General features: G+C 36.4%; 1 protein-coding gene across 4 annotated transcripts in view; it reads right to left on the bottom strand.

Annotated features, from left to right (window-relative positions):
* Positions 1 to 4,684: 4,684 nt before the first annotated feature.
* Positions 4,685 to 13,129, bottom strand: part of LOC135139885 (zinc finger protein rotund-like) — a 296,081-nt gene continuing 287,636 nt past the window's right edge. For 3 of the 4 annotated variants that reach the window (XM_064070240.1, XM_064070237.1, XM_064070238.1), the window contains 3 exons: positions 12,831 to 13,120; positions 7,125 to 7,202; positions 4,685 to 6,643 (listed from right to left, as the gene is read on the bottom strand). In XM_064070240.1, coding sequence (XP_063926310.1) covers positions 6,165 to 6,643; positions 7,125 to 7,202; positions 12,831 to 13,120 — 847 coding nt within the window. In that variant the 3' untranslated portion in view covers positions 4,685 to 6,164. The remainder of the gene's footprint in view (positions 6,644 to 7,124; positions 7,203 to 12,830; positions 13,121 to 13,129) is intronic. The other variant, XM_064070239.1, reaches the window with a different exon arrangement.

Below are 13,129 nucleotides of genomic sequence, written 5' to 3'. Positions count from 1 at the left end.
TGCTAAGTTAAGACTGTTTTTGGCAGATAACATATCCTCGAAGAAAATAGAGGGTGGGCGGGCGGGCGTAGTATTTGATAAGATAAGATTGTTTTTGGCACTTTAGGCAGGTTCGACTATTTTCAACCATTTTTTAAAATAAGCTACATATTTTCTTGTAGATTTCGAGATCCAGGCGTCATTTTCGTCTTCGATTCTTCGAAAGTTTCTACCATTCTTCCCCTTCCAATAGCAAATAGTATAACAAAAAATTTACGATTATTACTTTTTTTTCACATCCTAGATTCTATTAGTTTTCACTCCCACTAGATAGAGGAACACAATTAGCCCCGCCCACCCACCCTGACATACTTCCCAAGAAAATAAAGGGCGGGTGGGTGGGGCTTGTATTTTTTAAGATTCATTTCTTCAAAAATTCCTACCGTTTTTCCAAAATCGCTATAAAAATTTTGTAGATAAAAAAAGTTACAATTAGTATTTATTTTTAATTTTTTCACATCCTAGATTCTATTATTAGTTTCCACACCCATTTGAAAGAAGAACATAATTAACCCCGCCCACCCACCCGTTTTTCTTTTTATTGATTAATTTGTTGTTACAATGAGAAGAGGGGGTGGCTAATACTTGCTAAGATAAGAGTGATTTTGGCCAATGACATACCTTCCAAGAAAAATGAGGGTGGGTGGGCGGGGCTACTGCTTGCTAAGTTAAGACTGTTTTTGGCAGATAACATATCCTCGAAGAAAATAGAGGGTGGGTGGGCGGGGCTAGTATTTGATAAGTTAAGATTGTTTTTGGCACTTTAGGCATGTTCGACTATTTTCAACCATTTTTTAAAATAAGATACATATTTTCTTGTAGATTTCGAGATCCAGGCGTCATTTTCGTTTTCGATTCTTCGAAAATTTCTACCATTCTTTCCCTTCCAATAGCAAATAGAGTAACACAACATTTTTCACATCCTAGATTCTATTAGTTTTCACTCCCACTAGATATAGAAACACAATTAGCCCCGCCCACCCACTCTGACATACTTCCCAAGAAAATGGGGGGCGGGTGGGTGGGACTAGTATTTTCTAAGATTCATTTCTTCGAAAATTCCTACCGTTTTTCCAAAATCGCTATAAAAATTTTGTAGATAAAAAAAGTTACAATTAGTGGTTAATTTTTAATTTTTTCACATCCTAGATTCTATTATTAGTTTCCACTCCCATTTGAAAGAAGAACATAATTAGCCCCGCCCACCCACCCGGTTTTCTTTTTAGTGATTAATTTTATCCGATCTGAATTAAATAAATGATCTTATACTGAACAGAAATAAAATTAGTCGTTACAATGAGAAGAGGGGGTGGCTAATACTTGCTAAGATAAGAGTGATTTTGGCCAATGACATACCTTCCAAGAAAAATGAGGGTGGGTGAGCGGGGCTACTGCTTGCTAAGTTAAGACTGTTTTTGGCAGATAACATATCCTCGAAGAAAATAGAGGGTGGGTGGGCGGGCGTAGTATTTGATAAGATAAGATTGTTTTTGGCACTTTAGGCAGGTTCGACTATTTTCAACCATTTTTTAAAATAAGATACATATTTTCTTGTAGATTTCGAGATCCAGGCGTCATTTTCGTCTTCGATTCTTCGAAAATTTCTATCATTCTTCCCCTTCCAGTAGCAGATAGTGTAACAAAAAATTTACTATTATTACTTTTTTTTCACATCCTAGATTCTATTAGTTTCCACTCCCACTAGATAGAGGAACACCTGACCTGACCTGACCTGACCTGACCTGACCTGCCCTGACATACTTCCCAAGAAAATAGAGGGCGGGTTGGTGGGGCTAGTATTTTCTAAGATTCATTTCTTCGAAAATTCCTATCGTTTTTCCAAAATCGCTATAAAAATTTTGTAGATAAAAAAAGTTACAATTAGTGTTTATTTTTAATTTTTTCACATCCTAGATTCTATTATTAGTTTCCACTCCCATTTGAAAGAAGAACATAATTAGCCCCACCCACCCACCCCGTTTTCTTTTTAGTGATTAATTTTATCCGATCTGAATTAAATAAATGATCTTAGACTGAACCGAAATAAAATTAGTCGTTACAATGAGAAGAGGGGGTGGCTAGTACTTGCTAGGATAAGAGTGATTTTGGCCAATGACATACCTTCCAAGAAAAATGAGGGTGGGTGGGCGGGGCTACTGCTTGCTAAGTTAAGACTGTTTTTGGCAAATAACATATCCTCGAAGAAAATAGAGGGTGGGTGGGTGGGGCTAGTATTTGATAAGATATGATTGTTTTTGGCACTTTTGACATTTTCGACCATTTTTCAACGATTTACGAAAATTAGTTGAAGACATTTTGTTATCGATTTCGATATCCAGAAGTCGTTCTTGGCTTCTATTATTAGTTTCCCCTCCCACTCGACAGAAGAACATAATTAACCCCGCCTACCCACCCTGCTTTCTTTTCAGTGATTGATTTTAATCGATCTGAATGAAATGAATGATCTTATACTGAACAGACATACAATTAATCGTTACAATGAGAAGAGGCGGTAGCTAGTACTTGCTAAGATAAGAGTGATTTTCGCCATTGACATACTTTCCAAGAAAAATGAAGGCGGGTGGGCGGGGCTACTACTTGCTAAGATGAGACTGATTTGGCAGATAATATACCTTCTAAGAAAACAGAGGGCGGGTGGGCGGGGCTAGGATTTAACAAGATAAAATTGTTTTTGGCATTTTTGACATTTTTGGCCATTTTCTAACGATTTACGTAAATTAGTTGAAGACATTTTGTTATCGATTTCGATATCCAGAAGTCGTTCTCGGCTTCTATTATTAGTTTCCCCTCCCACTCGACAGAAGAACATATATTTTGTTTTTTTTCTTAATATACGTAGTCATCTTTTCACAACAAGAAACTTAAAACATGTTTTGTGTTGTGTTGTGAAAAGATGACTACCTATATTAAGAAGAAAAAGGCAAAATATAAGCCCCTCCCACCCACCCTTTCTCAATTGTGATGATTTTTTTAATCGATGTGAGTCAAGAGGGCGGAGCGTAACTGCAAAATCCTTATTTCTTTACAAGAAATTACCACGTAAGATATGTTTTTGAGTATCATGTTGTTCAAAGAATACTATGCATACTAAGTAAAATTAAAGTCAGGTTGAAATCGAGACGAGTGGGAGGGGCTTATGTTTTCGCTTTTTTTGGTACTTAATATATGTTTCACATAGCAGTTTCTTGTTGAAACTTAAGGATTTTGCAAATAAGCTCCGCCCCACGGCATACGAGGAGTAAAAAAAATCATCACGATTAAGATCGGGCGGGTGGGCGGGGCTTCTATTTTGTTGAGTAAATTGAATTCGCTGTACATGTCGTCGATACTTTTGTTCTTTTTAATCATACAACTTGTGATGAATTTTTCATTCGTTGTCAGATCGAGGGGCGGAGCTTAATTGCAAAATACATATTTGTCTACAAAAATTTACCATTTTAAACGTGTTTTAAGTTGCTTCTGGTATTTTGTTTCTGAAAGAATCTTAGATGGCCATGATGTTTTATTTTTTAAAGAATCTTTTGGGCCCCTGGTCTTTTTTTTCAAAGAATCTGAAACAATCCCAGGAACAAATTTCTTCTTTATTTAAAAAAAATAAGATAATATATAGTGAACCAAGAGTTATAAGGTTATATGGCCGTCATAAAATCATCCCATTGTGTCGAAGTTAAGTTGTTTACAATAGAAAAGGTTTTAGGGTTGTAAATAACGTGTCCACTGCAAGTCGATCGACTCTTGTGGTTTCGTTCAGGGGCGGCTTTCACTAAATATGAAAATCCACCACTCCACTACTTCTTTACTACCTGGAGCCGCTGAGGGTTCCGAAATAACCACTCGCTTTGAAAGCCGGCCCTGTTAAATATGAGCAAGAAATGTTTAGAAGATGATTTATTGCCAACCGGTAAGCTTAGTGCGAACCACACAAAGGGGGTATTTATTTGCGGTCAACTACTTTTATGATGGCCATATAACCTTATAGCTCTTAGTTCACTATAGCTCCATCCACTGACTGAAAGAATCTTAGAACCTTCTGGTATTCTGTTTTTGGAAGAAACTTGGTTACGGGTATTTTGTTTTTGAATAATCTTGAACCTGGTTTCTTGGATTCTGAGAGTTTAAAAGAAGCTCCTGATGTTTTTAATTTTTAAGTGAATCTGAACAAATCTTGTTGAATTTTGGTGTTTATTTTTGAAAGAATCTTATGAACCACTGGAATTCTTTGTTCTTGAAATAACGTGAAAGAATCTTGAGAGCCAATTTGTATTTTATTTTTTCAGTTTTTGGAAGAATTTAAAATAATCTTGATGTCTTATTTTTGAAATAATCTCAACCATTTTCAAATTGTTTTACAGGCATGTTATAGATGATGGAAATTAATAACTTTGGTGTTAAAATAAAAATCAAATTAAAATTATTGTTCTTTGTGGTATGATTTTCGATTGTTAACGACATCTGAGGTATGCAACCAGTTATTCAGAGGCGTTATATTGCGTGGTATTGCCAAGGATGGCGCTGCGTTAGTCTGTTTAAAATTCAATCCATGCCCTTTCCCTATTTTTCGTACTGTGCAAATAAAACACCAAACTGATTTAAATTATTTATTTTTACATTCAATAAACATACCATAACATTAAATTTTCAAAGACACCAATAACTCGAAAATGTAATTACTCCTAAACGTGCTGAGAAAAAGTCCTAGTTATTCCTTGTGCAAATATAAAACGAAACATCTCGTAACTAAAAAACAACAACAACAGAAATTTCGCCGAAACAAAAATTCCCTCAACAATCATAATCGAAAATTCGTTGTGTGTTGTTTGTGTTTTTGTCATGTGTGTGTGTTCCATATGAAAAAATCTGAAAAGAGCTTAAGTGGATTTTGTTTCTTTTACAACGACGACATTTATTTTACATTTTTTTATTATGCAGAAAGAGACATTTATTTAAGTCAGAACGAACGGGTTTGTGCTTAACTTTAAGGATCGGAACCTCGACTTTTCACCCTCTTAGAATATTGCGGTTACCTATACGACTTAATCATTGTTTTTACATTCCATAAAAATCTCGTTATTTTATAGTTTTATATACAAATTGACTATTTCTTAAATGTTATTAACCTCTCAGTACGAAAAATTATCACAGTTATATAAACATTTACGTGTCGAAAAAGGAGAAAATAATAGAAAAGAAAAAAAAAGGATAAAGTAACTAAATCATAGTAATTTTTATTAATAAAGTATATAACAAAAAACCGATAATTTTTTTAATATAAATACAACATTATTTCTGTAGATCACAAGCTACTTACAAAGGAAAAGCCTAAAGAGGAGATATTATGAAATATCATACAAAATAAAAGTGAAACAATTTCTATCAACACTTCGCAAGTTAAAGCTTTCTTCACTTAAAACTTAACAGATGTCGCAACGTTAACATAACGTAGAATTGCATTTATTTACATAAACAACAAAGAAACCGTCCGGTTGTTTCGTATACAACAGGGTCGTGTGCATCATCCCAAAAAAAAATCGCTTCATTTAAAAATTAATTGAGCTTCAGTAAACAAAACAACAAAACAAAAAACGATTGCGTTGCTGTTTTCACCCTTACAAAACTAACAAAATTAAAATAAATTATATTATTACAAATATTGAGCTATAGTTCCGGAGGCAAGCGTCCATCCCTTTCAATCAACACAAAAAGCCGGCCCGACGGACCCTTGCCCCCCGAAAAGGTCAAATTAAACTATTTTCTGTACAATTTTATTCACAAAAATTGTCTTTTTCGATAATTTTTTTGTGTTTTTTCCTTATTTCCTATTATTAATTTTAAACTCTATCTCAACCACCAAAATATTGCCTCAGAGGTGCTTCCGCACCCCCAATCACAGTCAAATTCATCGAATTTGTTTCTATTCACGCTCAGCTAGCCGACGGCCCGGTGCGGCGGCCTCGCGCGGGGCGCCCCGCCCGTGGGGCGTCCCGCGCTCAGCCCCGCCCAGACCCCGCCCGCGCGCCGCCCTCGCCCGGCCGCGGCGCGCGGGCGGGGCGCCCGGGCCGTAGGGGGCGCTCGAGATCATAGCCGTGGTGGGGGCGACGCGCCCCCTACTTGTCCTTGAGTCCCAGTATGGAATGTTCCATCAGGCTGGAGTTGGGCTGGTGGGCGTAGTTCCGGATCTGGTGCAGCGAGATCAGCTGGTTGGGGAAGCCGTTCGACGGCTGGCTCTTGGGCAGGTCCAGGCTGTTCTGCTTCTGGAAGCTGATGGCGTCGTAGATGTAGGGCCGGTTGGGCGCCAGCTGGTGGTGGTTGAGGTTGAGGTGCCCGGACATGGAGTTGATGGGCGTGAACGCCGAGTTCGTGTTGGACTTGGATATCGACGTGTCGTAGCTGTTGGGCAGGTTGGTGTTGGGCGTGCCGGGAGGGGCGGGCGGGTTCTGGCTGAGCTGCTGCCTGATTATGACGAGGTCCTCGTTCTGTTCGAGGATCTGGCGCGGAATGTCGTTGGGGTAGTCGTGCATGTTCTCGGCACTATCGGGACTCACCTTCGGCCAGTAGGGGTGGTCGAGGCCGCGGTGGTTCAACCCTGAAACAACAAGAAAATCTTTTTTATTCTTCTATTCGACGATTTCGAACGAACTTGATTATATTTACAAACTAATTGAACGAATACGTGCGAAGAAAGATCTCTGTGTAAAAGGTAGGGTCACTTTTTATGTTACTTTTATGTACTTATTTGGAACCAGTGCTCTTTCAGATATAGTAGAATGCACCATTAATTTAAAAGGGGAAGATAAAATCTGACAGTACTTTTGCCATACCCTCTATGTAGAGGTAATCAGAAGAGTTCGTTAAGTACTTTTTAAGATTAAATAACTCAAATGCTTAAAGTTAAAGGAGCTTATTAAGTGAGTAATTTACTTAACAAAATTTCAAATGACGTCATCATTTTTATACACGAGATAAAATAAATTTGAAAAAATCGTAAATTTCGACACTGCTAATTTGATCTGTGATGACGTCATCTTTTTGGGGGGGACAAAATTTGAAAGTAGAAATATACGTACAGTCAGAGCCGGCCATAGGGGGGCTGCCGCGGGTGCACAGCACTCGGGCCCCGTACTCATAGGGGGCCCCGAAAGAGGCTAAACATATAAATAACAAAATTGAAAAAAATTGTCAAAATAGCAACAACAAAATTTTTATAAAATAATGTGGTCATGAAAAGCACAGCTTTAATACAAGATAAGCGTTATTTTATTTTTATGGTGGTAAGAAAAAAATTAAGGCCCCAAAATTTTACTTGCAGCTGGACGAGTTTACAGAGAAGGCCGGCCCTGCGTACAGTGGCAATATTGTGTTCCGAAAACTTAAAAAAAATACCTAAACAAAGACCTTATATTTTAAAGCAAATTTTTGTATAAGGTACGAGACAAAAAATTATCACGGTGCAATTTTTTAAGAATTTTTTATTATCTAGACCTTTGACTAAATAATACACCCAGTAGAAGTTAATCTAGTATACAAAAATGATTTTTTCAGTGATATTTTTGCATCAAATAATTTCTGATCTGTGAAAACTCAATTGTGTCAAGAAATTTTGAGACAAAAAATTATCACGCATCACTTTTTGTATAAAAATCAATTAGAAAAACGTAGTATGCGTAATTGTTGTTTATTTGTATGATATGCACGATATGCAATTGTATGTTAGAACTGATAAAGTGTCGAAATATAATTGGCTGAGCTACAATAATTGTCTTTCGCCATGGGCAAAGAAAACGATTTAACAGAACGTGAAAAAGGACAGATTGAGGCATACTATGACCAAAGTTTGACTTTTGCGGAAATAGGATGAAAGATTGGAAGAGATCGGACCACAATCTCCACGTTTGTAAGAAAGAAATACAGTGAAAATGGACGACAAAATTGTGGAAGAAAAGAAAAACTCACTGCACGTGCCAAAAGATCCATTGTGACTCCGGGTATAAAGGATAAACATGTCGTCTCAAATGATAAAAACGACCCTAGGACTTCCTGTTCACAAAAGAACAGTTTTGCGAACTGGCTAATGACAAAAATGTTAAATATGCCAAATATAAGAAACAACAAATGTTCACAAAAGAACATATTCAAAAACGTCGTGAATGGGCCAGAGAAATGCAGACGAAAAATGAAGAATGGTTCCAGATAGTTTCTTCAGATGAAAAGAAAGTTAATCTTGATGGTCCTGATGGTTTTAGATATTATTGGCACGATTTACGGAAAGAACAAAATTATTTGTCAAAACGAGTTCAAGGAGGTGACAATGTTATGGTCTGGCGTGCCTTTAGTAGCTTAGGAAATAATAACTTAGCATTAATCAAATCGAATGGACTCTCTGAATTACCAAGATGTGTTGGAAATGCACCTCAAACCACCTTTGAACCTATTTCAAGACAGCAAAGTGATTTTTCAGCAAAATAATGCATCGATTCATGTGTCTAATTCATCGAAAACGTGGTTTCAACGACAAAATATAGCTTTGCTATAATAGCCTGCGAAAAGCCTACATCTCAACCCTATTGAGAATGTATGGAGTTCTCTTGTACGAGAGGTTTATAAAGATGGGAAGCAGTACGCAACAGTTAATGAATCGAAAGATGGTATCTTGGGGGCTTGGAAGAATTTGGACGTCAATTACTTCATCCATTTGGTCAATTCTATGAAGCAACGCGTCTACAATCTCATAGAAGCAGGTGGAAAATACATTGGGTATTAAATTAGTTTTCATTTAGTTAGTTAGTTATTTCCCTTTTAAGCGTGATAATAATTTGTCACAATAAGTCTGTTAACAAAATTACATATTTTCAATAAGTTTCGTTCAGTTTGGTGTTTTCTGTGAAAATGTTTTATTAAATTAATTAAAAATGGAATTGCTCAATCAACCAGGTATCTTCACTTTCTTTTAATACATTTAGGCAAAAATTCTGCACCGTGATAATTTTTTGTCTCGTACCTTAGTAATACTGCCAAAAAATTACACTTTAATAATTATACAGGGTGATCAAACAATGATGGATTAGCTCGATGGTGTGTGTCTCTGAAGAACTCGAAAAAAAAAATTGAAAATATTAAACTTCAAATTTAAAGAATTGAGTTCGTAATTCTACTTTGTTTTAACGAACTGCATGTCTACTAAACAATTAAACAATTAATTAGTAGTAATTTCATAATAATTAGCTAGAATGCGATTCACGTTATTTTTTGTTATTGACAGATGTCATGTTTGATATTTTTATCGGAATTTTTGACTGTCAATTAAATTCACATTAAAACATGAGATTACGAAGTTAATTCTTCAATTCCGAAATTTAATATTTTCAAAAATTTGGTTCGAGATTTTTTTCAAGTTCTTCAGAGCCTTCTTAACAAAATTCCATCGAGCTTATCCGTCATCTTTTGATCACCGTGTATAATAAGCATATAAATTTGATGATGTTCTTTGATTATTTTTAGCCTTAAAAAAAAATAAAGTCCCAAAATTTTCCTGGCTACTGTGTTCCGAAAAATTCAAAGAAACTATGTAAACATTATGTAATTCAGGAATTATTGGCCATCCTGTATAAATAATTCCAAAAAATAAAAATATATTACTGGAGTTCGGGATATATTTTTTAAAGCAATTTTTTTTATGAACAATGTGGCCAAAAAATCGCAGCTTTAATAATCATCTACGTATATAGGGTGAGTCATTAAGAGCGCGTTCCGCAATATCTCATTCGGTTCTTTCAGGACTATATTCTAAAATTATTTAACTATACAAAGTGTTCTATTTTTAAGGCGGAACACAACTTAGTTTCTTTAAATGAAACATCCTATATATTTTTACATATTTTGCGACGTTGCCACGTTATTCCAATTTTCTTGAAATTGTTTAGCAATGGAAGGGTTCACAAGAAATCACAGTAGAGTTATTTTTAAAACCTGTGTTACATTTTGTGGCTAAATTAAATTCTAAAACTGTACAATTTTCAAATCTGAATTTTTCAGTTTTTTCAAATAGAACATCCTATATTTTATTTTTGCATATTTTCATATTTTTGTTCTGTTTCTTTTTTGCAGTATTTTCTAAATTTAAAGTAAATCGTTACAGCAATTTTTCACTTTTTTAAGAGAAACATCGACATTTTAGAAGAATGAGGACAAAAATAGAGTATAAAATACAGGGTGTGTTCTGTAGTTTTATTTTTTTTTATTTTTCAGGAATTTCATCTGCCAAAATTAGTTTTATCTTAACAGGTACTAGCCCCGCCCACCCACCCTCTCTCTCCTTAGAGTCATCTACCAAAAAAAGTTATTTACCAAAATCGGTCTTATTTTAGCAGATACTAACCCCGCCTACTTATCTTCTCTTTTCTTAGAGGGTATCTCATTTGCCAAAATCAGTTTTATCTTAGCAGGTACTAGCCCCGCCCACCCGCCCTCTCTTTTCTTACAGGGTATGTTATTTGCCAAAATCAGTATTATCCTGACCAATAGCTGCTAAGATAAAAGCGATTTTGGCAAAGAACATACCTTCCAAGAAAAGAGAGGGTGGGTGGGCGGGGCTAGTAGCTGCTAAGATAAAACTGAACTTAGCAGGTACTAGCAACACCCACCCGTCCACCCGCCCTCTATTTTCTTAGAGGGTATCTCATTTGCCAAAATCAGTTTTATCTTAGCGGGTACTAGCCCCGCCCACCCGCCCTCTCTTTTCTTACAGGTTATGTCATTTGCCAAAATCAGTTTTATCTTAACAGGTATTAGCCCCGCCCACCCGCCCTCTCTTTTCTTACACGGTATGTAATTTGCCAAAATCAGTATTATCCTGGCCAATAGCTGCTAAGATAAAACTGATTTTGGCAAATGATATACCTTCCAAGAAAAGAGAGGGTGGGTGGGCGGGGCTAGTACCTGCCTAGATAAAACTGAATTTAGCAGGTACTAGCCCACCCACCAGTCCACCCGGCCTCTATTTTCTTAAAGGGTATTTCATTTGCCAAAATCAGTTTTATCTTAGCGAGTACTAGCCCCGCCCACCCGCCCTCTCTTTTCTTACACGGTATGTCATTTGCCAAAATCAGTATTATCCTGGCCAATAGCTGCTAAGATAAAACTGATTTTGGCAAATGACATACCTTCCAAGAAAACAGAGGGTGGGTGGGCGGGGTTAGTAGCTGCTAAGATAAAACTGAATTTAGCAAGTACTAGCCCCACCCACCCATCCACCCGCCCTTTATTTTCTTAGAAGGTATGTTATTTGTCAAAATCGATCTTAGATTAGCAGGTACTAACCCTGCCCACGCTCCCTCTATTTTCTTGGCGGGACCTCATTTGCCAAAATCAGTTTTATGTAGGCAGATAGTAGCCCCGCCCACCCACCCTCTCTTTTCTTGGAAGGAAAATTTGATATAGTTGATGCCACAACAAAGCCCGAAAATAACTGGCACCGTCGCATCCGAATTTCAAAAGTGAACTGTGCTTGCAAAGCAAAATATGTACGAATATATAGGATATTTCATTAAAAAACACCAAGTTATGTTATGTTTTGCACCTTAAAAACCGAACACACTGAATAGCTAAAATAATTTTAGATTATGGTCCTCAAAGAACCGTACAACTTTGGTCTTTAAGTTTTTTTCTACCTGTAATAATAATAATAAAGGGTTACCGAGGACCGTGCGCTTAGTGACTCACCTGTATAATGAGTATATAAATATGATGACATTACAAGCGTTCTTTTATTTTTTTAACCTTGTGTTTCCAAAATTTGAAAAAATTGCGTAAACCTTTGTTATAATGGCAACAAATAAAAATATATTATTGTGGCCAAAAAAATCGTAGTTTTAATAATTTTACAGTATGATCAAAATATGACGGATAAGCTAGGTGATAGATTGTTAAGAAGGCTCTGAAGAACTCGACAAAAATGTTTTAAAAAAATCGCTGCACCAGACTTTTAAAAATATTAAACTACAAATTTTGAAAAATTCACTTCGTAATTCTGATTAGGACTGCATGTTAAATGATTATTTATCAGTAATTTAATAATAATTTCTTAGAATACGATCCACAACGACCATGTCATTTTTTACTATTGACAGCTGTCATTTTTGACAATTCTTATCGTAACTTTGGACTGTCCATTAAATTCACCTTAAAACATACCAGAATTACGAAGTTTAATTATTCAACTTTAAAGTTTAATATTTTATGTATTTTCAAGCAAATTTGGTTAATAATTCTCTGTGAAAACGCCATCATTTAATAATAATTTTTGAGGTGACCTCATCGAATCTCTGGAAGGGGCTAATAGGCAAGTTTAGTCGATGTTCTATAACAATTGGATTAAACTTAGAGTGTTACCAAGTTGTAAGAGCATGTCGTGATTCAAATTTCAAGCGAAATGAACTTAGTAGAACTTAGCAAAGGCAAAAAAAAATTCAAACTTGATATATAAGTTTCCTATTTTTATAAAATTATCGTTAGTGTCAAGATACATCGCATCACTGTCTTCAACTCTCAACAATTTGTCATTAAACTGTGCTAGATATAATTAATCGCCGTATCAAGTTTGTATGTAGATTTAGCGGCACGAAAGGACCTATAACTCATCGCTTATCCGTGTGAGCTTAATTTTTCATTCGCGATTTATCCTCGTAAGCTCCACGACCCTTTTCTTTCGGAACAGTGTAATAACCAGTAGAAAAAATAGCTACTCATCGATGCATGACGTTTATATGAAAATTTACCTAGTCCCGGTCCAATCGGCGGTCTCTTGTCGGTCCTCTCCGCGTGCTTCTGCATGTGCTTGCTAAGATACGTCTCCTGCGTGTAGCTCTTCCCACAATACTGACATATATGCGTTTTCAAGTGTTTGCTCTCTTTGTGTTTGGGAATGTGTTCGAGTAAGGACGGCTCGTCGCTGAAGCACTTGTAGCACGAGTTGCACTTGTACGGTTTGTCCGTCTGGTGACACCTCGAATGCGACTGCAAGTTGCTAAGTTGCGAGAAGGCTTTCTGACAACCCGGGTGCCGACACCTAGACAAA

This window comes from Zophobas morio, unplaced genomic scaffold, assembly GCF_036711695.1.
Source record: "Zophobas morio isolate AGI-343-1 ecotype UQ-CSIRO unplaced genomic scaffold, CSIRO_AGI_Zmor_V1 ptg000038l, whole genome shotgun sequence".
NCBI classification, from domain to species: Eukaryota; Metazoa; Arthropoda; class Insecta; order Coleoptera; family Tenebrionidae; genus Zophobas; species Zophobas morio.
The sequence above is the reverse complement of the archived record's forward strand: the minus strand, read 5'-3'. Positions and strand labels throughout refer to the sequence as shown.